General features: G+C 40.0%; 1 protein-coding gene across 8 annotated transcripts in view; it reads left to right on the top strand.

Annotated features, from left to right (window-relative positions):
- THADA (THADA armadillo repeat containing) overlaps positions 1 to 23,856 on the top strand; it is a 326,086-nt gene that overhangs the window by 136,096 nt on the left and 166,134 nt on the right. For all 8 annotated transcript variants that reach the window (XR_008289288.1, XM_027072570.2, XM_053200530.1 and 5 more), the window contains 2 exons: positions 5,789 to 5,878; positions 7,395 to 7,526. Coding sequence is in view for 7 of the 8 variants with exons in the window: in XM_027072570.2 (XP_026928371.2) it covers positions 5,789 to 5,878; positions 7,395 to 7,526 (222 nt within the window). In the remaining variant the exon portion in view is untranslated. The remainder of the gene's footprint in view (positions 1 to 5,788; positions 5,879 to 7,394; positions 7,527 to 23,856) is intronic.

The following is a 23,856-nucleotide window of genomic DNA, read 5'->3' as shown; positions in this document are numbered from 1 at the left end:
GTTTCGAGAAGTCTGAGAATGCTAGAATAGAAAGCAACTCCTATGTGCTCAGAGTACCTGAGCAAGGTCAGAATTCTCCTTAGAAAATAATTTCAGTTTTTCTTAAACCCTGTCAGATGCATAATTGGTGCTTCAAAGTCCTACATCATCAAGCATGGTGCAATAATTTTAAACAGAATATTTTTTTAAAGATGTAGTCAAAACCCAGCAAGTTATTAAGAACAAAACTGTTACTTAAAACATTCACCAAATGTTTAACTTTGAATAACGTACCTTCTTCATATATTCTGCAACATAGACAAGTTGATAAATACCTGCTAAGGTAACTGAATGAGGTAATTTGCTGTTTGGAACAATTAGTTTTAATTCAATGAAAACAATGACTATAGTTGGAGTATAGTAGCTCCACGGCCCTTTTCTCTGGCAGTATTTGTGGTCAGCAGAGCCAGTTATTTACCAAAGCAATTTCTAGATCATGGTGATGCAATCATATGGTCTGCTTACATGAGAATACTTCTCTTTCTGACACAACCAAGAGATATCAGACCATTAAGGAGTGGCTTACTCCCCTGGAAATATTGATTCCTCAAGAAGACATATCCACCAGGCCTTGTGGTGTAGATGGAGAGATTCTGTATGGGCTAGTGTATGCAGGGATTTCAATATTTAATTCATATAAAGTTTTAAGTGACCACTAAAAATGGAAACTGAGGAGTTTCCTGACCAGTTTTGCTTAGAGGTACTATAGAATGTAACAGTGGCCTGTAGCGGAATGTTTTTGTGGTCTCCCTGTATAAAACACTGACCCTGCAAACTCCAGGTTTGCAATTTATTAACAAGGAAATTTACATGTCATTGTTTGTAAAAGTAACTTCACAACCAAAAAGCCTATCATTCAGGTTTGAAATCAATTACAGTCAACATACAATGGATTACTCTGCAGCCATTGAATGGAAAGAAATAGAACAGTGTGCCTGATATTGAATGATTTCTCAGGTAGAGTTTAAATGAAAAAAGAAAATCAAGGGGCGTGACTGTATGTATAATATGCGTATTTGCTGGGGGGAAAAGGGCTAAACTGAAAGTAGGTACTTGTATAAACAAATTTTTTAAAAGGAAAGCAGAGATGCTTTTGCATAGTTGTCTGTGAGGAGGGACACTGAGGGGTCTAGTGTGTCTGTGGGTTTTTTTTTTTTTTAACATTTGTGTTTGTTATTTTTTTCCACAAAAACATCTAATTAAAAAAAGTGAGCATATTTTTGCACAGATGTCCAATAAATGATCTATAATTTGGAAGGGAGTGAAGACTTTCTCTTCTTTATAAAAAAATTGGTTTTACTGAATGTGAAATAGGTACAAAAGAAAATTTATATAGTGTGTATAAGCTATAAAGAATAAGTAACTATGCAACAAACGCTTTTAGGGGTATAAGTAATGGAGCATTTCTTTTGAAGCCCCTTATATATTCCTTCCTAATTCCATCTCCTTTCTTTTCCCTCTTGGAGAAGTGATTGATTACTTTTGCCAGTTTTATTTTACTTACTTCTTTGCTTTTCATTTTTTTTATCACTTAAATTTATTTCTCTAAGCAATGTATTATTTAGTGCTTTCTTGTAAACTGCATAGAAGGATTATATTGCTTGTATTCTTCTTTAACTTGCTCTTTTCACTTAACATTATGTTCCTGAGATACATCTGTTGATACATCTGTAGTTCATTGAGATTTACTGCTCTACAGTAACCCATTGTGTGAGTGTACAGTTAATCACTCTGCTATTGATAGACATATGGCTGCTATGCATATGCTGTACGAGCCTTCTGGTGCCCATGTCCAAGAGTTTATTAGGCCATTTACCTAGAAATAGCATTTGTGAATCACTGGCTAAACACATCCGTGGCTTCCAAGAAAATGCCAGATTATTCTTAAAATTGTTGTAGTAATTTTTGTTTCCATCGACATTGTCTAAGAGTTCCAATACTTGATACTGGATTTTTCAATCTTTGCCAATTGCTCAGTATGATTGAGCATCTTATGTTTATTGGCCACTAATGTTTATTTTCTCTGAATTATGTTTTAACAGGTTTTACCATTTTTATATTGAGTTGTTTGTCTTTTAACTTACTGGTTTCACTGGAGTTCTTCACATAGTCTAATACTAACTATATAACTCTCGGTTACATGCATTACACATTTTCTCTCCATTTGTGGCTTGGCAAATAAAATGTTTACTTCCATCATTTTAAAACCTTTTTATTATGGGAATTTTTAAAATATTTAAAAAGAAGAGAATAGTTTAACTAACCCCTGCACATCCAGCACTTAACTTCAACGCTTATCAACGTTGTGCCAATCTTTTTTTTTTTTTTAATTTTTTTTTTAACGTTTTATTTATTTTTGAGACAGGGGGAGACAGAGCATGAACGGGGGAGGGTCAGAGAGAGGGAGACACAGAATCTGAAACAGGCTCCAGGCTCTGAGCTGTCAGCACAGAGCCCGATGTGGGGCTTGAACCCACGGACCGTGAGATCATGACCTGAGCTGAAGTCAAACGCTTAACCGACTGAGCCACCCAGGCGCCCCCAACATTGTGCCAATCTTAATTTGTCCATTTCTTGTCCTGAGAAGGAGGTCACAGACATTCTGTCATTTTTTTTCCTGTAAATACTTCAGGATGCATGACTGATTTGATAAGAGTTTAAAAAGAAATACCACCATACTATTATCACATCTGACAAAGTTAATAATTCCTTGATCTTCAACTTTTGCTAATTGTCTTAGACATGTCTTTTTATGGGGTGCCTGGGTGGCTCAGTTGGTTAAGCAGCCGACTTCAGCTCAGGTCATGATCTCACAGTCCATGAGTTCGAGCCACGCATCAGGCTCTGTGCTGCCAGCTCTAAGCCTAGAGTCTGCTTCAGATTCTGTCTCCCTCTCTCTCTCCCCTTACCCCAACTCACGTTCTGTCTCTCTCTCTCTCTCTCTCTCTCTCTCTCAAAAGTAAATAAACATTAAAAAAAATTAAAAGAAAAAAAAGAGAAATGTTTTTTTATAATTGGTTTGCTAGAATCAGGATCCAAACAAAGGCTGCAAGTTGTGTTTAGTCTTTTTTTGGCCTCAAAAGTCAGCTAAGTCTCTTAGTCTCTTTTATTCCGTAATGTTTGATACTACTCCTCTGTCAAAAGTGCTTTGTACATGTGTTATTTTGTGTTTTTATTTGTGCTTTTTTTCTTTTTTTGGTGTAAAAATTTTAAAAACTATTAACTGATGCAGTTGAATATAGAAATTTTTCCTACTAGTTGATGCTTTTGGGTCTTGTTTAATAAATTCTATTCTCTACAGTTTTCTTAATGGGTTTGGCAGTTTTGCCTTTTAGGTTTTGAATTTGCAAGGATTTAATTCTGTATGTAGTGGGAGGTTGGGATCCAGTTTTAATCTTGTCTGTGTGGATACTTGGTTGTCAGAGCCCTGGTGATCTTTACAGTACCACCATCTGTGGCACCAGCCCTTTCAGAAGTCAAGTTCTCGTGCATATGCGTGTCTGCTCCCGTGCTCTCGATTCTGATTTTGGGCCTACTTGTCACCACAGTGTCCTGATTACTAAAGTTTTATAATATTTCTCACTACTTGGTTAGGTGAGTCCTCCCTCCTTGCTCTTCAAGATTATCTTTGCAACCACTGGCCCTTGATGCATCTATATACATGTTAAAACCTGCTTGTCCAGTTACACACATACACATGCACAATTATTATTTTTATTGGAATTACATTGGATTTGGTGAGAATTTCCTCCTTATAATATTGAATCTTTTTTTAAAAAAAATATTGAATCTTCTTGTTCATGAACTTGGTGCATCTCTCCTATTTAAGGCCTGTATCTTTTCTTACGGCATCTCCCTATTAAAATTATGATACACCAATGTAGAAGAAAAAGAATTTTGCACCTGAAACTAGTGTAACATTGTATGTCAACTATAAAAAAAAATAAATCTGAAAAAGAGAAAAAGAGAATCTGCCTGTACCTCACACCATACACAAAAATTAATTTAAGATGGATCATGGACCTCAAGATAAAAGCTAAAAGTATAAAACGTTTAGAGAAAAACGGAATATCTTTGTGATATTGGGATAGGCAAAGATTCCTTAAGCCATAGAAAGCATGAATCATAAAAGAAAAAAATTGATTCAGTTATTGGTCTGAAAACTTCTACTCATCAAAAGACATTATTAAAATAAATTGGCAAGCCACAAACTAAGAAAAAGTACATGTAATGCACTTGTATGGCAAAAGAAACAAGCATCCTAATATAAAAATAGACAAAAATCTTGGATACTTGACAAAAGACCATGTCAATAGCCAAAGCACATAAAGAGTGTTCAGTCTCATCATTAGTCATCAAGGAAATGTAAGTCAAAGTCTCAGGGATATTCCACTATATACCGGCTAGGATGGCTAATGTGAAAAAAAAGAAAGACAACAGCAAAAGTTGGAAAGGATGTAGAGCCATTAGAACTCTTGTTTATTGTTGATGGGAATATAAAATGCTATAATTATTTTGGAAAACTGTCAGTTTCCTATAATGTTAGATATGCTGAAATTTTATTTTCAGATATTTATTCAAGGGAAATGAAAACAGATGTTGACAAAAGCCTTGTATAAGAATGTTCCTAGCAGCTTTATTCATAATAGCCTACAAATGGAAATAGCCCATTTCTGTTGAGAGGAGAATTGGTAAACAAACCTGTATATTCATACAACGGAATACTACTCAACAAAAAAAGAATCATACTATTGTTGCATCAAATACCACGGATAAACTTTATGCTGACTGAAAAAGGCCTCAGACGCAAAAAACTTAGGTTATGTATTACTACATTTATACGAAATTCTAGAATAGACAAAACCAAATTGTAATAGAAATCAAATTATTGGTTGTTTTGGGTATTGAGAGTTGACTGGGAGAGGGCACAAGCTAACTTTCTGAGATGATGGAAATTTTATGAGTCTTCATAGGAGTGTGGGTTACATGAGTATAAGCATTTGTGAAACCCGATTGAATGATCTTGTCAGAATTCAAGAGTATAAAGATGGAAAGGTAATCCTCACAGGAGTCAGCTGGGATTGGGTATCCAGAACCATACACGCCAAGTCTGTGCTTCTGATACCCATACTCCGGACCAGTGGTTTTCAACTGGGGACCATTTTGCCCCTCAGGATACATTTCACATTGTCCAGAGACATTTCTGATTGTCATAACTGGGCGGGGGTGAGGCAGTATTGTATTACTGGTATTTGGTGGGTAGAAGCCATGGAGACTGCTAAACATGCTACCGTCACATGACAGTACCCACAACAAAAAATTGTCTGGTCCAAAATGTCACCGGTGCCAGTTTGGAGAAACCTGTTCTAGATCTGTCCTTATTATGGAAGCCAAGTCAACCTCAGCCAACCAGGTGTTGACTCTATTCATAGTCCACATCAGTTGTGGAAACAGCATTTGCACAAATTACCTATTTCTTCCCCAACAGAATTTAATATCAAATATTTGTGAATATACATAATCTTAAATTTTGAGAGAAAAGTCCATGTGTTAAGAGCACTTCCAAAATCAAAATTAAATGTTTTGTTTCATTGTTAAATTCTTAAGGTAAGGTTTTGTTCTTAACTTTTGTTTCATTAAATATTCACGTGCATGATCTTGGTTATCTTTCTTTAAATAGAATAAAAAAACTTTATCATTAAATCAGAGGAAATAAATGATAGTAATTTCTTTTTTCTTCCCTCTACAGAATGACAGGAAGCGAATTTTTTTCTCGTTTCCCAGAACTCTATCCTTTTCTTCTCCAGCAGTTGGAAGCTGTAGCTAATACTGTGGACAGGTAAGAGAATAGGGTGGGACACAGTAAGATCAAGGAAGTGAATTACTTCATTCATCGAGATTTTTTCCCTCCAGGCAACAGTTTTTAATCCCCTCCTTCCTTGTTACATAGATGGATTTTTTAAAACTACTTCTTTATTACATCATGTTGCCAGATTCTCTACAGTACTCCTGTACCTGAAAAGTTGTATAAAATCCTGTTTTTATACTATATTTTATATTTTTTAAATCCTGTTTTATATTGTCTTATCAAATATAATACTGTTTTTTCAGGAACCAGCTTCTTAGAAGCACATGGTGATTTCTTCTAGAAATAATTTTCTTCCCATGATATTTAAAAATCTATGTGTTTACAAATGGCCAATAAACACATGGAAAGATGCTCAGCATCACTGGTTATCTAGGAAATGCAAACCAAAACCTCAGTGAGATGCCCCTTCACACCGGGCAAGATGGTACTATCAAAAAGGGGGGTGGGGTGCCTGGGTGGCTCAGTTAGTTAAGTGTCCGACTTTGGCTTGGGTCATGATTTCACGGTTGGTGGGTTCAAGCCCCACATTGGGCTCTGTGCTGACAGCTCAGAGCCTAGAGCCTGCTTCAGATTCTGTCTCCCTCTCTCTCTGCCCCTCCCCTGCTAGTGCTCTCTCTTTCTCTCTCTCTCAAAATAAATAAATAAACTTAAAAATTAAAAAAAAAGTTAAAAAAAATAAAAATCTGTGTGTTTACGTACTGAGTTTGCTGTCACAAACACCTGCCATTTTTTTCTTACTGGCCTGCTACAGTTGACCATTGTGACCTTAAGCAAATAGCTGACTAATCTGGTCACCTGTGATCAGAAATGGTACCAGCCCACCTGAGCAAAGGTGGCCAGTGACCCTGGAAACATAAAATAAAGCCATTCAGAGGGCTTCCAGTCCGATCAGGGCAGATAGCAAAGTTTACCATTGTGCTTTCAATCACATTCTGTACTGATGGTGGAATTGTTAGAATGGACATCGTAGAACATGGGCTTTTTTATTCTTCTAGCAGTGTTTGCACTTGATATGAATTCATACTAATTATCCGTAATGGGAAAGCAAAGTAACATCAATGAATTTTACTTCTGTTTATGATACATTTCCTCACATCAGTAATTTGTACAGACAGGCTTTTCTGGCCCCAGTAAGTGACTGTTCAAGCTTTCATAAGTACATTTGGCTGTTGAACGTTTCACATTGCATATTCTGGAACAGCCACCTCTCTACTGTATGAACAGCTCAAATCAAAACACAGACGCAAATTAACAGTTAGCTTTGAGACGAGTCGTGTGCAAAAGCCCAAACCATGGCTTTGCCGGTAGCTCTTCCTTATTTGCACATTAGGAAAACATGAGGTAAACGGAGGGAAAAGAAGGAAAGCTATCTTCTGATCATAGAGAGTCTCACTTGATATTCAGAATTATTTAATGAGAAAAATGTTTGAAGAAAGTACTGCACCTCTTAAATTTTAAATATTTTATGTACAATAATTTTTTTCAGTGATGCAGGAGAACTAAACCGTCATCCAAGCATGTTTCTCTTACTGCTGGTGTTGGGGAGACTCTACCCTTCCCCGATGGACGGCACCTATTCCACTCTCAGCATGGCACCTTTCATTCCCTTCATTATGAGGTAGCATGTGTTTCCTGGAAATAATGGGGTGGGTATGGGGGCCTTATGGGGTATTATAACTTGTTCTTATTTCAGAAACTATAGATTTTTTTTTTTTTTTTTACTTTGTTGGGGGGGGTTCTTGTCAAAGCAGGGGCCTGAGGGTTATTGCCATTGCCCCCAGGTGGTCTCCAACGTTTCAGAGGAAGGTGCCTCTGTCTTGGGTGCGGAAGTCCATATCCATTGTTTAAGTAATGTTTCCTTGGCACTCTGCTTGCTAACGGATGTGATTGGAGATACCTGCTTTTGAAAACCATAGCCTGGGTATCTGCAGTAAGCCCTGTGTTGAGCCTGGCCAGCATGGGACAGGCTCGGTCCCGGTGTTATATCCCCTGTTCAGGTGTTGAAGAGAACATTTGTCTCTTCACTCCAGAGGAGTTTGCTAGTGGGTGCGAGGGGTAGCATCTAGAGGGCAGTGCTGCGTGGTACAAATTCATTTCCTGCTCAACTTCTCTTTCAAGCTTGGGGCACCTGAGAAAGAGCCATGCATATGGATTATACATAGAATCAGATGACAGCAGGCTTTCCTACTTCTAGAGCCTATTACCCCTTTCTCTGTTAGAGTTTTTGAGGCATTGCCAACTTCTTATCACCTTTTTCATTTTCAATCAAAGGCATCAAGAAATAGGCTTCCAAAAAAGTATTGAAATTTTCTTATGAAACATTTCAGAAGCACAGTCATATTACTTAGCTTTTACCTTTCTGTTTGCCTCTTGATAAAATAACACTTTCATTGTTATTTATCTACCAAAATGGACATAGACTTAGAGCTGAATGGTAAGATACACCAAACTCAGGAGAATGTGTTTGTTATTTATGTGGCATCCTGGGTTCCACTTCCTGGTTTCACAGAGCTGACTGATGCATTCTAATGTGAGAAACCATTAAACACGAGATGCTGGCATACGATTGCTGTAGCCATTTGTTTGCGCCAAGCTCTGGCTGTGGCTGTGTTGTTATCTCTGATCACAGAGATGACTCACTCAGATTGGTTTTTGTTTCCTGATACACAAAGTTACCAGTCTCTTGGATCCAGCATTTTGGTGATTCATTTTAGGAATTTGGGTCGTAAATTTTTTACTTTCAGGAGCATTTAAAAATTGTACTTTCACACGTAACTGGAAAGAACTGAAAAATGTTTCAGCAGGTTGATGGGTCGGGGGAGAAAGGCACATGGTCAGAATCACAGCGTCCATTAGAAACAAAGACGTGCCTTAGAACTTTGTCATCCTGTGTTGAGGACGTTCAATTTATGGAAGCTCATCACTAACCAGTGTTATGTGTTGCATCCTAGAAACCAGAAATTACTACTTTGAAAGTATCCTTCCTGCTATTTGTTAGTATAATCAGTATATTTCAGTATATTTATTAGTATAATCAGAATGCTCATCTTATTATATTCCAAGCACTTATTATATAACAAAGATCACATTAATATAGATTATTTAAATATTGCCATAAAGCCAGTGTCCTCAGTGTATCGTTTTTAATTTATTTTTATTTCTGTTAAGTTTATTTTGAGAGAGAGGGTGGGGAGGGCAGAGGAAGAGAGAGAATCCTAAGCAGGCTCCATGCTCTCAGCAGGAACCCGACATGGGGCTCGAACTCACTAACTGATAGATCATGGCCTGAGCCGAAATTAAGAGTCAGACGCTTGACTGACTGAACCACCCAGGAGCCCTAATGTATCGGTTTTTTTGAACTCAAAAGGCACAAAGTATCCATTTTACTGCCCTTCCAGGGAAAATGCTTTGGTCAACGGTTGCTTTCTACCCAAATAAAGATTCATCGAGTGCCACCAAATAGCATGAGTGCCAGAATTGATTCCTTAGAGAATCAGTAGGCTCTGATTTATTGAATGAATGTCCATTTGTGGTATAGAGCAGTTTTCTCAAACTTTAAGAGGTAACTTATCACTTAGGAATCTCATAAATTCTGGTTCACTAGGTCTGGAGTGGGGCCCGAGGGTCTACCTTTCAAACAGACTCCCAGGTAATGCTGATGCTGTTAGTCTATAGATCACGCTTTGAGTACCAAGATTAAATTTGGGATATTAAACATTAAACATTATCAGAACCCCTCCCCTACCCCTGCACACACAATTTTAATAAACTAGACAGTAGTCGGCTCATACTTGGTACTTGATTAGGCTGTTCAGAAGGTTTATGAGAAGTAGATTTTGACCCAGGAATGCAGAAAACAAGCAAAAGAGTATTCTGAGCAGAGAGGTTAGCAGGAAGTACACCAACGTCTGTTGAACCTTGACTATTTGCCAGGCACCGAACTGGGCGTTTTGCTTACAATGACTCTGAGAGGAGGTGTTATCACCCCCACTTTCCTGTTGAGGAAATTGAGGTTCAGAGAGCAAGTCAGGTACAGAGCTAAATATGAACCCAAGAACATAGGGTTGTCAAGAGTGTTGGGTGTACTCTTTGTATTACACCAAAATAACCAGCTCCCTTTTGTGTAGCCAAGAGTAGTGGCTACACTGAGTAAGTGATTGGGCAATTAGGAGGGAGGAGGAGCAGTTAGGAGGGAGGAGGAGGGAGGAAGATCCGGAGTTGGTGGATCTGAGTGTAGGCTGTTTTTAGAATGTAGAAGTCATGTCCCCACTAGCACTGGTGAGGATGGCTTGATCAGATGCAGCCTTTCTCTCAGGCTCACATCTGCAAGATCATTGCCGGAGGTAGCAGGGTTGGTCTGTGACCAGGTATGGAGAAGCTGGCTTAACTTTCTTGACCATCTTTTATGATAAAGTGGAAGGATCCTAGACTTGGAGTTCAGTCAAAACTCCAGTTTGGGGTTTCATCAGCCTAGTACAGGGGCAACCCCATGCTACCCTAAAATGTTCACAATCACTCTGGGCAGATGAGCCAAAAACAGATTTTTAGCAAATAGTGAACTTAGGGGTGCCTGGGTGGCTCAGCTGGTTAAGTGTCCAACTTCAGCTCGGGTCATGATCTCACGGTTCGTGAGTTTGGATCCCCATTGGGCTCTGTGCTGACAGCTCAGAGCCTGGAGCCTACTTTGGATTCTGTGTCTCCCTCTCTCTCTGCCCCTCTACTGCTCATACTCTGTTTCTCAAAAATGAATAAACACTAAAAAAATTTTTTTAATAAATAAAAAATACTGAATTTGATAAAAGTGTACACATTTGATTTAAATTACTTCTGAGAAAATTATTCATGAAGGAAGTGAAAGATTGCCTATTATTTTAGGCAATATTTGCAGTTCTAGTGATGGTAAAGAGTGGCTTATTTTGACTTGAGATAATAGCTGAAAAGATGGATGTATGCATGAGTGGATAGGCAGTGCTTTATCTTTGTAACATTGCCGGTGTTAATTTACGTACTTGGAAGAGTCTAATCAGGCTCTTGGATAGTCTGCGTTTAGTGAAATAGAAATTCTTCAGCTAGTAGGAGTACCACAAAGGTTGCTCTGACCATGCTGAAGTGAGTTGCACAATAAGAAGATTAAAAGCCCCAGTGACAGCTTATTTCCCTTTGACTTATGTATACATACCTGCCATTTCCTTCCTCTCTGTAAGATGTCTGTGGGTATTGTTTGTATTTTTGTCCCTTTTCCCACATTTGGGAGTATAAGCTTGTATCTGCTGATCTGCTTTGTTGACTTAAACCTTAGAAGTTCTGATTTGGGTTTTCCAAAGTGATGCTTGTTGCAGTTATGCTTGTTGCATCATCTTGGAAGAGAAATGATAATGCTAATCACAATGTTTTGTTTACAAGTTTGTTTGTTTTTTAACCCAGGGTATTTTATGTGTCTGCTGCTGTGCTGGGTGCAGATTCACAGCCCTCTACCTTGCAAATATGATGCCTTACATTTAAGACCATTCACCCTTTAGTTCAAATACCACAGAGCAGAGTGACTCATACTTTAAAGGGGACCCTGACTGGCTCCCCGAATATGTCCTGCTTGTCTAGGGCTTTCTACAGACCAGAATATCTCTGTATGTGTACCTTTGAATTCCCTTTCACAAAGGAGTTTCAAGTTTGAATTGAAAAGCTATAGGAAACTGAGTATGCCCCAAACCTAGACCACAGTGTGGAGTCCTGAACAGAGCAAAGGCCCTGGATTTTAGAGACCTGGTTCTGTCTGAGTTCTGCCACTGACTGACCAGCTGCAACACTTGGACAAGGATCTCTCCCCTCTCTGGACCCGTGTGTACCTGTGTGTGTGAGGGTGTCCACTGAGACAGAGAGCCCCTTCTATTGCTGACAACACATCTCAGCATTGGATTAATACCCATGAGAGATACCCCTCCACTGCCTTTTATTCATTCTTCTGGGTGCTTTCAAAAGGATCTGCAACACCCCCCCCCCCCATTTGGGGCTCATTTTCATTGTGAAGGACTTTCAATATGTCTTTCCTCCAATCATTTCACCTTAGATAACTTTTCAGGGAAATATGCCGTTCTTTTCTCTGAAAAATATTGAGGTGCAAATAACAATACAATCTTAAATACATGGCAGTGGAAATCACCTATAGGGACCTGTGCTGACTTGTGTAGTTGAGATATTTAAAAACCCAGCCAACAGTAAAAAAATTGGAAAATACATGTTTTATACATTTAAAAAATATTTCATGAGACCTTTGGATTGTACCAGTCTTAAAAAGGGAAGAAGGGTGGTAGCAGGTACAAATACTAAGAGTTAGGCCTTTTAAGCCTGTGATATTGAGAAATAATATTGACCCTTGTTTTCTGGTCTTCGAAAGTTACATAATTCAAGGATTACTATGTTACTCCTTGCCCATGTTATGGAGTTGAAGAAACTTGTTTTCCTTGGTGTAGAGTTGGGGTTTTTGCAGTAGACAATAGATGGCCTCTACCTTCATTTGTGATTGTAATACTGGGAACTCCCTTTCAAGGCTGGAGGCCCATTTCTATCTGCTCTGTCTTCCCAGGATCCTTGTAGATAAGTAGAGGGCTGACTTTGCCTTACAGAGAAATAAATAGGCAGAGGGCTGCTAAAACACTGCTGGAAAGGAAGACCTGCCCTCCTCCCTTTTTGTTCACTTCAAGCCTGGCTCATCTCTCTTTCTGAATGGCTATAGCATTTGTTCCTTAAACCTCTTATCCTAGTATTCATCATTATTGTATCATCACATAATTTGTATGCTCAGTGCTTATTCTCTCCAAGTAAATCTTAACCTCTTTCCATGTAGAAGCCACTCTGGGTTTTTTGGTTTGTTTTTGTTCCTTGGTACCTTTCTCTGCCTTGCCCATGTTTGGGCACAGAGACTGAATTATTAACGTAGAAATGAGAGTAATTGTAAATTGAGACATCTTGTGTCTTAGCAGATCTGTGTATCTGTGAAATACTTAGGGACTCCTAGTCCTCCAGTATTGGAGCCACATTTCATATCTCACTGGTTAATGGTTTTGTAGAAAGGAAGGTCTGCTGGGTCTTGTGTTTTACCTGGCCTTTGAGGAGTCTGTAGGAGCTCTGACATTTACTTTTATTTTGCTTCACCTCTCTGACCCTCTGTTTCCTTATGTATCAGATTAAAGTATTAGATATTGTGTAGGTCCTCTCCTGCCTCATGGGCCTGTGACCTGAGGCCTTCCTGGCCTCTGAAGCCCTTTTCCCTGACTGCTATCTGGCAAACTGCTCTGGAGACCCACCTGCTGCAGGGTTTAGCACTAAACAAGAGGAGACTGGATTGGTAAGAATGGAAGAAGGAGGGTGATGTTGTGTTTTTTTGTTTTTGGCTGTTTTGTTTTGTTTTTGCTGAAAGTCATAGAACTATCTATAAAAACGCCTTCCCGATTATTATGGCATGAATAAGAAGGCCCTTGTGTGCTTCAGGCTGTCAATCTATATAATGGGGATAATACTACTTACAAAATAGCAGATAAAAGTCCCTTTGGTTTGCTTTTTAAGAAAAATTCTATACAGAGGAAGGGGTTGATGGTGATAGGAAGAGGGCCGACTTTTTAAACTTCTGCTTTGGCTTGTCCCAACCAGTAAACTGGAAGGAAGGCCCTGTAGCTAGATGCAGGGGAGCAGATTAAAAAAGAGTGCACTATCGTCCTGTTGGTGGCAAATTCCTGGACCCAGGTAACTTATAGCCTCGGGTACTTATGAGCCTAGATCCATGTCAGTAATTTGAGTGAAATGTGGGATGGGAATATTCTGCTGGGAGCTTGCAGAAGGATTTTTAAAAGACAAGGGGAAAGGCATACTTTATCAGTGACCAAACAGTTGTATTGATATTGATTGTTTTAGACTGAGTCATTCAATGTATTACTTGCAAGAGCTTTACACTTTGTTTGCTGAGGTCAAGTAAGGATTCCCTAAGAATAAGTCATGTCTGAGTCAGCTCACTGTTTTGATGGGATTGCCAGTCCGATAGATGAAGGCAATGCTGCTTTATTCAACATTTGAATTACTTACTTAAACGAGCACAGACTAGGTCACATGCTTATCAGGTTTGTATATAACATAAATATAAGTGGTGATAGAATCAAAGTTCAAAATAGTCTTTAAGCATGGGCGTAACGCAAACTCAGGCTAGTGGCCATTACTTCTATGTGGCTGGGGAAGAAGGGGATAAACTTGAGGAAGTGTATACCAGGAGCCTCAATTTTATTTGTGGTGTGTTCTTAAGGTAGGTTCTGGGCAAGTGGTTGATTGTCATAATATTCTGTATACTTATTTTGTATTTGATATGTCTGACATTGTTCATAATTTAAAAACAAGATTCAAAAGAGTCTTGAAAGACTGGATCGATAGGCTGAGATGATCAAGATGACATTTAGTAGAGATAGGTATCATATTCTGATTTTCTAAAGAAAAGCCAATGTTGTGTACCTACAGGATGAGAGCTGTCTGGCCCCCTAGCAGTTTTTATGAAAACATCTTGGGGAGTAGGCTTTCCTGGTGAGCCCTGAGGAAGCAGTTGCTGCTTCCAGATAGTAGAAACTGTAGTCCCCCTGAATTCTTCTGGTCAGATTAAACCTACATCCTTGTGCCTATTGTGTTGTTGTGCTCTGGGCTTCCCATTTTAGGAGGGTCACTGATAAACTAATATTTATCCAGAGGAGGTGACCAAGATGAGGAGGAAGCTTAACATCTGGAAATAGTTAGACTGGAAAAGACTTAGAGGCAACATGGTGATGGTCTTTACACACTTGAGAGGCGGCCATATGGCAGAAGGCACATAATTTCTTTCTTGTGCTCCCAATGGGAAAGTAAGAGATAGATTTCAGATTTTAACATAAAGAAGAATTTTGTGAAAGTTAGCATTCTCCATCAAGAGAGTGAACAGATTTCCATAATGCTGAGCTGCTGGTCATTGAAAGCATTCAAGAAAAACTGATCCCTTGTTGGGCTTTCTGTAGTACATCTGAGATGACCAGCAGGGCATCTTTTTGAGATGTTTTATTTCAGATCAGCTGAACAACTCAGGTTGTTGGGGTGCCATTCTTGTCATGGCCCACAAGGTCACAGTGGTCTACTCCAGGGTGCCCTCCAGCAGTTAATTCACTTAAATTTAGCTTCTAAGTAACTTCTATAACTTTGTTCTGGATAGTTCTGAAAACATTTTTTTGGCCTATGGGATGTTATGTCTGAAAAGCATTCCTTATTAATTTAATTATCTTTTTGGTGGTTGCTATATTTTTCTCCATTCCAGATGTTGGCCTAAACCACATTTGTTTTCTGACAAGTACAAGGAACATCTGAGTCTTTGAGAAGAGTCAGAGATGCTTTTCTGAAAAGTGATTAAAATAGATAACTCTTTGTTGCCCAAACTTCCTGAAGGATCTTCTTTGAACAGAGATGCCTATAGAGAGAACACAAGCGTCCTCAAGCCTAGCCCATTACAAGAAGAGACAACTGAGAATAGGTCTTTGCTGGTGCTGTTAATGGAGAGCTTGTTCCCACCTGGCCAGCCTGGAGGTCCAGCAGAACTCCACCCCTCCCGTGGTTACTGCTAAATTCCACGAGCCTTAGAGATTGGGCTTAAATGTCAGAAATGTCCCTATACCATCTTGATCTGCCAGCAATGGAGGCATGAAGGGAAGGGAACTGCCATCCTATCAGTGTGTGGAAACTCTGACCTCTGGTTTTACTAATGTGACCCTGATACCAGTTCCAGCTTTGGGCAAGATGTTAAGGTGCAGATGTTCAGTTCCCCTCGGGGGGGTTTCTGGCTTTTCCATTTTCCCCTCTGCCTCTAAGCCAAACCTGTGCTCACTTCTTCCTTTCATACAGATATGTTAAAGACCCGAGTCTTTAACTTCCTTGGGACTACTTGTTGTATTATAGAGGCATACATTTTTAAATAAAGCAATGACCATTGGTTTTGGAGTTTTAGGCCTTATACAGGGGAGGACCTAAAAGCAGAGACTGGAAGGTTGTTTCCTAATGCTGGTTAATTCACACTTCATGCAGCTATCTGCTCCATCTCCTTTTTACCTTCGCCCTGTCTACCTAGTGCTTCATGTGGAGTACTGTGCTCATGGCCTTCTGAACTTCTGAATTCTACCCAGGGGTAGCTGAGCTTCAGCATGTGAAATCAAATCATGTTTCCTGTATTGTGTAGCTTTTTTTGCAAAGAGTACTGGCATAAAAGGATACTCTGTCATCTGTCACTGATTTTTATCTCTTAGTTCCTAGAGAGGGGCCTGGCCAACTTCATCTCTGGTGCCAGATCTCTTTAAGACCATTTTCTAAATATGTTTTTGAGCAAAAGGAATGAGGAATTCACCTCTTACGGAATGCATTGACAAAGCAAGCTGAAAAAACAAAACTTGTAGAGACCAGCTTTTCTTCGGTGTTATCTGCTACTTCAACAGGCCAATTCAGGTCATGTTAGAACAAGTGATTTGATCTGCAAACAGCTTCATTCTTAGGTGAAATATTTGATAATGATGATAATCCATGGCCTATTGCTGCCATTCACTCTAAAAGTTAGAATCCAATCAGTTAATAGATTAACAAAGTAGTTGTTAAATATCCATTGCATACCTAGCTAGCGTTAGGTCTCTGGTAAGATGCAAAGTAAAGGAAGAAAGCATTCATCCTTGAAGAACTTATGGCCTAGCTAGTGAGATAAAACCCATGCTTCTGCACCTGACATAGTGAATTTTAACCACCGAATTATGTGACAGATACACTAAGGGCCAAGGGCCAGTAAATAAGGGGAAGAGTGCCAGTGTTCTTGGAGAAGTTCAGGAGGCTCTCCCAAGTAGCAAGGCAGGAAAAGAAGGGAATTCAGTTTTCTTTCTCGAGGGCTTTCAGAAATCTCCCATGGTGATTAGCAGCTCATGCAAAACGAGAGAAAAGCCATGCTGTCTACTATGTAGACTGTTGGATCTAACAAGAGAAAGATTGTGGTAGAGAGTTTTATGATTCATAACTTGGAAGTCATTGTAAGGAGCCTTGCTTCCACTTGAATCAAGGATGACCCAGGAAATTCAGAAAATAAATGGTTTGCTGCTTAACAAGGGACACCGATGGTAGAGAATCTTGGCTAATTTTAATAAAGGACAGTATTTGCTCCGAGGTATACATTTAAGGCATATGGAAATAATAACTAGTAGGAGGAAAACTCTTACAAATATAGTAACATTTAAATTTCAAAATATTTTATTAATGTCTTTCCCTAAGGAGCTTTTATTTCCTTAGTCTTAATTATTTTCTCAAGACTTGTAGCCAAGGTGCTCAGCAGGCATTCTTAATGCTGAACTGAAGGATTTGACAATAGCATGTCCCAAATGCTGACTGATGTGCGGTCATCTTATCCTACATGGTAGGGAGTGTTTTAAGATAAAAAATGTAGGTCTTTCTCTTTAGGCAGCAAATACAAATTAGGGAATAGAGTAGGAAGGCAAAGATGAATTATAGTAGGCTTAAAATGACCCAGCATGTTTGGGATATCTTTCCCTGACTGGCACAGTTTTTTTCCTCCCTCTCCTCTGGGCCTTGACCCTTCCCAGTCTATTTATAATCTAGTTAAAACAAGCTGCATTAGTCACATGAACTGCCCAGGATGCATTCACCCCCATATCCTTCTACTTTTTCCTTTGTATCTTATTTTCTTCACTTGCCTTGAGCCCTGAGACTCTTGACTGTGCTTCTCACCTCCCCTCCACACCAGCTACAGATTTATTCTTCACCATTTATTCTTGTCTTTCACTTTATTTTGTGAGTACTCTTGTCATCAGTTCATCTGTCCCGTAAATATATTTGCTGAGGGCCTACTTTGTGTTGTTGCCTAAACCCAGTGCCCCTACTTTTGTCACCTCCCATTTGCAAGAGAAACTAGAGGCCATTAGGCCTAGACTCTCCATGGAGGCGCCCGCCCCACCTGCCCCCATAGTTCTCACCCGTATTTTATAGCCAGATGCTTGGAAAAGGTTTTCTGTGTTCACGGGCTCCGTTCCCACCCTCCCCCCCTTAAGTCATTCCTTAAACTACTGCACCCTGGATGCCTCTTCCGCCACTTCACTGCAGCTGCGCCTACAAGGGTGCAGTGGGAGTGACCTAGTCATAGAAGCCTCTGGATGCTTTTCAGTGCTCATCCCTCTTTCCCTTTCTGTGGAATTTGACACTATTGCACATCCCCTTCTTCGTGACGCTCTTTCCTCTGTGGCCTTCTTTGGCCATTATATCTTTCTCCTCTGGCAGGACCCCTTCTTTCTGCTTCCTCCTAAATATTGGTGTGCCTCTTTGCCCTGCCCTCTACTCTCTTCATTTTCACTTTGCTTGCACTATCTGGGGTTGCTCCTCACATACAGTGAGCGGTGTCCTAGATCTAGAACTCGTACAGAATCATAGATTCAGCATTCTGCTGGACAACTCCTTCTGCATGTCCCATAGATACCTAAAAGTCACAATTTCAAAACAAGTCTCCAGGTAATTCCTCTGCACCCTGAGGCTTGAAACAGCCATCTGTTAGGGCCTAGCACAACGTCTAACATCACATTCCATCGGGCCAGCTGTAGTCAGAGGAAATCAGGACTCAGGGTATCACAAGGGTCCTCCCAATGTCATTGTGTTCATATGTACTCACTAACAAAGGAACATTGCTTTAAAAAGTCACTGACTTTGGGGGGCGCCTGGGTGGCTCAGTCAGTTAAGCATCCGACTTCAGCTCAAGTCATGATCTCGCCATTCCCAAGTTCAAGTCCCGCGTCGAGCTCTGCGCTGACAGCTCAGAGCCTGGAGCCTGTTTCAGGTTCTGTGTCTCCCTCTCTCTCTCTGCCCCTCCCCCACTCAGGCTCTGTCTCTCTCTCTCTCTCTCTCTCAAATAAAAACATTGAAAAAAAAAGTCACTGACTTATATATCCCTCCAGTAAGTTTGAAATGATTTGCCTTTTTTCTCTTATTGACGACCATCAGTTTGAGATAGCAAGGTAGCAGGTGTCGGTACCTTTCTTTGGAGATAGAAAAGCCAAGGCACCAAAAGAGTAAGCATCATATGTCCACAGTAAAAACATCGTTGAGGAGTCAGTCTATAAGAACTGATTCATTTATTCATTTACTCAATAGGTGTTTACTGCAAACATCAGTTGTGTGTTGGGCACGATAGAAATACAGTGGAGCATCAGACAGATAAGATTTTGGTCTAATGGACTATCCTTTCTGGTATGCTGCTTCTTGGTCCCTGTCTTCTTTGCCCTGATTTGTTCCATCAAATTAGTGATAAGTGATAATATTTAGCTATGGGCCAGACACTGTTTTAGAACTTGACACATACTCACTTAATCATCATGACAACACTGTGAGAGGTCTGTAATGTTATTATCCCCATCCTCCAGAGAGGACAAGCTGGGTTGTAGGAAGTTTTAGAAATGTGCCCTAGGTCATATACTGCTAGGAAGTGAAAAGGCCAGGATGTGACCCAGGCAGTCTGGCTCCAGAACCCAGGCTCTTTGCCACTCCCTTAGCTACACTAATGCTTAACACCACAATATGCCTGCTTCTGATGCTACATGGCAAGTTAGTTCTCCACATGCCCAAATTAACCTACAGTTTCGAATGACAAATATTTGGACTCACTTTGCTTTCTTGAGCTCTCCCTCCATCCCATCTTGGGCATTGCTTTGGCAGTGGTCTCATTTCCTAATCTGAAATCAGTAGAAAAGGAAGAAAAGCTCGCAGTTAAGCCCAAGTGGTTGTGACAGCTTGCTAAATAAGACTGGCTCAACTGAAGTTCTGAGATTCTTGAGAAATACTGAGAGTTTCTTACAAAAGAAGTTTTCCTTAGAATAGGAAATCATGGGTCATTGCACAGTTGTGTGTGTCTTAGCAAAGAGAAAAATGTGTCTTGAGGCCCAAGAAGCATAAAGTCTTAATGAGATCATTTGTGGGTTCCTCTTTATTTATAACTTTTAAACTGTTAGAGAATATATTTTTCATCTGTCTTTACCATCCTAAGTTTCCACAGTCGAAACTTCACATAACTTTGAAAACCTCCCAAGTTACTGAAAGAAAAAGAAAACAATTTACAGCTACAAACATTTAGGTAAAAGTTTGATATTTACAGAGTACCTTCACACACAGCAGCTTAGTCGATCATCCTCTTTTGATTCTCTTGGAAAGAAAATAGAATCTCAACGCTATCAGCCAGCATATGTTGAAATTTTGAAAAATTGTCAACGTTTCTTTGTGTGGTAACCCCACACTTAATGTGGAAAAATGGCAAGTCTGAATCGTGAAGTGTTCAAATCACTGACTATTATGATGTGAAAGTTCCGTTACTCCAAACTGCATAGAGTAACTTCGGATAGCTGCTTCAGTGGCCGGACAACGGCACCGGGTTACCGTAGTAGCTGACAACCCACGCCACAAGGCCTCTGACTGTGGGTTGAAATCCACCCCGCTTCTTTCTCAGGTTTGCATTTTTCATGTGCACAGTCCTACCTTGCTCGTTCACTAACCAAAAATTACTAGCCGAAACCTGCTGGAAGGCACACCAGGAGCGAGATGTGCCCTCAGGGTTGTGTTTTCTTTTGTATCGGAGAATTCCTGGCCTGGCATGTATATATCCTGGCCACCAGTCCCCAAGAGATAGCCACATGTTCCCTAACTTTGAATGAAAACTTTCAGTCGCAAAGGGAAACTGCAGCTCATTCTCAGTCTAAATAAGCAAAAAAAATCAAAATTAGGCAGGCCCACACGAATGAGATTTTTCTATTTGGTTTCTACAATGTCCAGAGCATTAACAAAAATACATATTTGTATGAGGGGTGCTGCTGAATAAATAAGCATCTTGTTTTTGATTATTACAGTCATTTAGGAGAAGCCCATCTGGGTAGAAACTATGGAAATATATCCAGGTAGCCAAGAAAAAGCTGAATTGTTACTGAAGGTTGTGTCACACAGACAAGCAGTGGGTAGAAAATATTTTCAAACACTAAACAAATGAGTCTCTTAAGGCGGTCCTTTTGGGTGATGGGTAAGTAGTGTGGGTTTGGTTTTTTTTTTTTTTTGCTTAACTTTAATTATTATTTTTATTTTATTTTTATTTTATTTTATTTTATTTTATTTTATTTTATTTTATTTTATTTTATTTTATTTTATTTTTTTGCCAGAAGAATCTCTTTTTTTCTCTAAAGACAGAGTTTAAGGCTCAGCTTCTTTTCAGCTTGGATGAAATGAAAAGTGAAATTCATTTAATACTAATTATAACCTGCATAAGTCTAGTGAAGGGAAACTTAAGAAATGTAATTCTTGTTTTCTAGCTGAGCCTCCATGCCATATAATTAATATAATTCAGTCACTTTGTGCCCATTTTTTTCCCCCTGCATGATTTAAGAATTTAGTTCAGAGCCAGAATAAAAACCGGATTTAGGGAAAACTTGAAAAGACCGGAGCGGGATTTGCATTCTGCTGCATGGTTGAACACGTCCTGAAAGTACCAGTGTTAGAATGTCGTGTCCTGCTAGAAGGCCCTGTTGAAAACTGACCAGCAGAGAGGCTTCCTAGTGCCGTCCCCTTGTCTGTACTGCTATGAACCATCTGTCATGAGAGCCCTGAGTAGGACCAAGGGGCCTCCACAGGATTGCTACACAGCCTGACAGAAGCTGTGCTCTGGTGTATAAGCCCCAGGCTGTGTGGGTTTTGGAACTGGCCGGCCACCCTGGCTCAACCCTGGGTAAATATTCCCAGGTTCTAAGTAGGATGGGGAGTTCAAAGCCCTGTTTTTCCCAGGTCCTTCCACGACCAATCCATGACATGTTTTTATGAGGGCTGAGTGGAATGGCCGTGTGTGGAGGGAGGATAAGGGAATGCTTTCTACTACTAATTAATTTCACCTCCCTAATGGTCCCTTTTCCTGTTAGGAATGAAGCCACTCAGAGGGCCAGTAGCCTAATGGCCATAGCCATTCACTCGGGCCAGCTTTACCCCTAAGGTAGTTGAAAACTATCTGAAACGATTTCAGAAGCCTTAAGTGGTGCCTTCTACCCACCCAGTTTTCTCAGATGCCTCCTCCATTTTGAGTTTCACAGATAGACTTTTCATTATTTAAGTACATGGTTTCGATCCCTTCTAAAATGGAAATCCCACTGTGAGACATAGTACTTTTAAGTTATTATTAGTCAGTTATACCACCGTATGGTTTAGTTTAAGTTTCTTGGGTTTGGACGGGAAGAGAAATAGAAGACATCGGTTGGGTGTTTGGGGAAGTGTTTGAGGAAGGGATAAGGTCGGTGGTGGGGAGAGGATGCAGAACTTGGAACAACGGCAGAAAGCAAGTTGCCACGTTCACATGTGTGATATGGGTGAGGACTGCAGTGACTTCTTTCCCACCAGAACTTGCTCTCTTGCCTTCAGTGAAAGGGGGCTTCCTATTTTCTACTTACCTCTTCCTTCTGGCAGGGAGAGACTTGAAGGTTTTTTAACAGCTCTGACTCTTCCTTATGCCTTCTAGATGTGGTTCCATTTCCTTTCCAAGATGAAAGCTTGTCTTTGTCCCCTCCCAGAATAGTTCCAGGCAGCAGAACACAGTGAATCCTTCCAGATAAAAGACCCTGCTGATAAAATGCCAGATTGTTATCAGAGAAGTGAAGTGAGGGGAGTCAAGTCCCTACCATTTATTACCTAGTTACAGCTCTGTTTATGTCCTGTTCATTTGGGGGCATGTTTTCCTTGGACAGTTTCCTGTCTGTGTTCTGAACTGCAGTCTGATGTTGATAAAAATCCCAAAGGTCAGAATAGTTGGTTCCTTATTTTCCAAAAGGTTTATTGGCAAGGAGGAGACTACCAGAGTTTCTATCTTCCATCTGGAAGAAAATGGACAAATGCTTGGGTTTGGTGGTTCATTCTTCACCTCAAGCATGCAAACCCTAGTGTGTTGAGTGAACTCTGACTGTGAATACTTAGCTGAGAAGTTACCTGGAAATAGAATGACATTTATTCACTGTGAAGCCCTGAGTATCAACCAGGGAATGCATATCTAGACATGCATATTTAGACATATCTAAAATTCTCTGAAACTGCTTGGAAAATGTACTCAGTGCCACTGAACTGTCCACTTAAGAATGTGTCAATTTTATGTTATCTGTATTTTACCACAATAAAAATAGATGAACAAATGAATAAATAGCTCCAGTACTTTGGTCACGGTTGGAAATACCAAAGCTTGGGCTGCACAGTCCACTTTATTTTGAATGGAATTGTTGTTGGATATGAGGCATTATTCACTCTTTTAAAAGCGGTGAGACTCTGAGCACAGAGAATCACAGAGAACCTTCACATGGTGAAGAGACTGTTTCGCCACCATCATATGGGCGTACTTGGGAAATTTGGGGATTGGGAGAGCCAGAGCCCTATCTTGAAAATGATTGCTTCCAAACCACTATAGCCACTTTCCTTCTACAAATGTAACAAAAGCAGGGAATAAGGTCTCCTGATGGCTAGAATAGTAGCATCTATTGCTCTGATTCTCAAAGAATGGCACTGAAATGCTCCACGACCAGAAGTGGTGTGAGTTAAGTGAACCTCTTCTGTGGTATCTGGCAGCCATTAAGTGGTCAGGCACATGTTTCTTCACCAAATTAAACTCACATCTGACCTTATGCTTTCCTGTTAGGTTGTATCCTCAGTCCAACCCATTTTTGCTATAAGGCCCTTGACCTGTGACTCAGCCAGCTCTTTCGGCTTCACTGGTGATGGGGGTTCTTTTTGCGGACTACACTGTTGCCTTTTGTTTGTTTGTTTGTTTGCTTTTTGCTAAGCCAAGAAACTTCTCAAGCCTTGCAAACATGTTCCCTGGTGACATAGCTGCAGTATGAATTTCAGGGTAGAAAAAAAGAAAG

Source organism: Acinonyx jubatus, chromosome A3 (genome assembly GCF_027475565.1).
Source record: "Acinonyx jubatus isolate Ajub_Pintada_27869175 chromosome A3, VMU_Ajub_asm_v1.0, whole genome shotgun sequence".
NCBI lineage: Eukaryota > Metazoa > Chordata > Mammalia > Carnivora > Felidae > Acinonyx > Acinonyx jubatus.
Note: the sequence above shows the minus strand (reverse complement) of the source record. Positions and strands in the feature narration are given on the sequence as shown.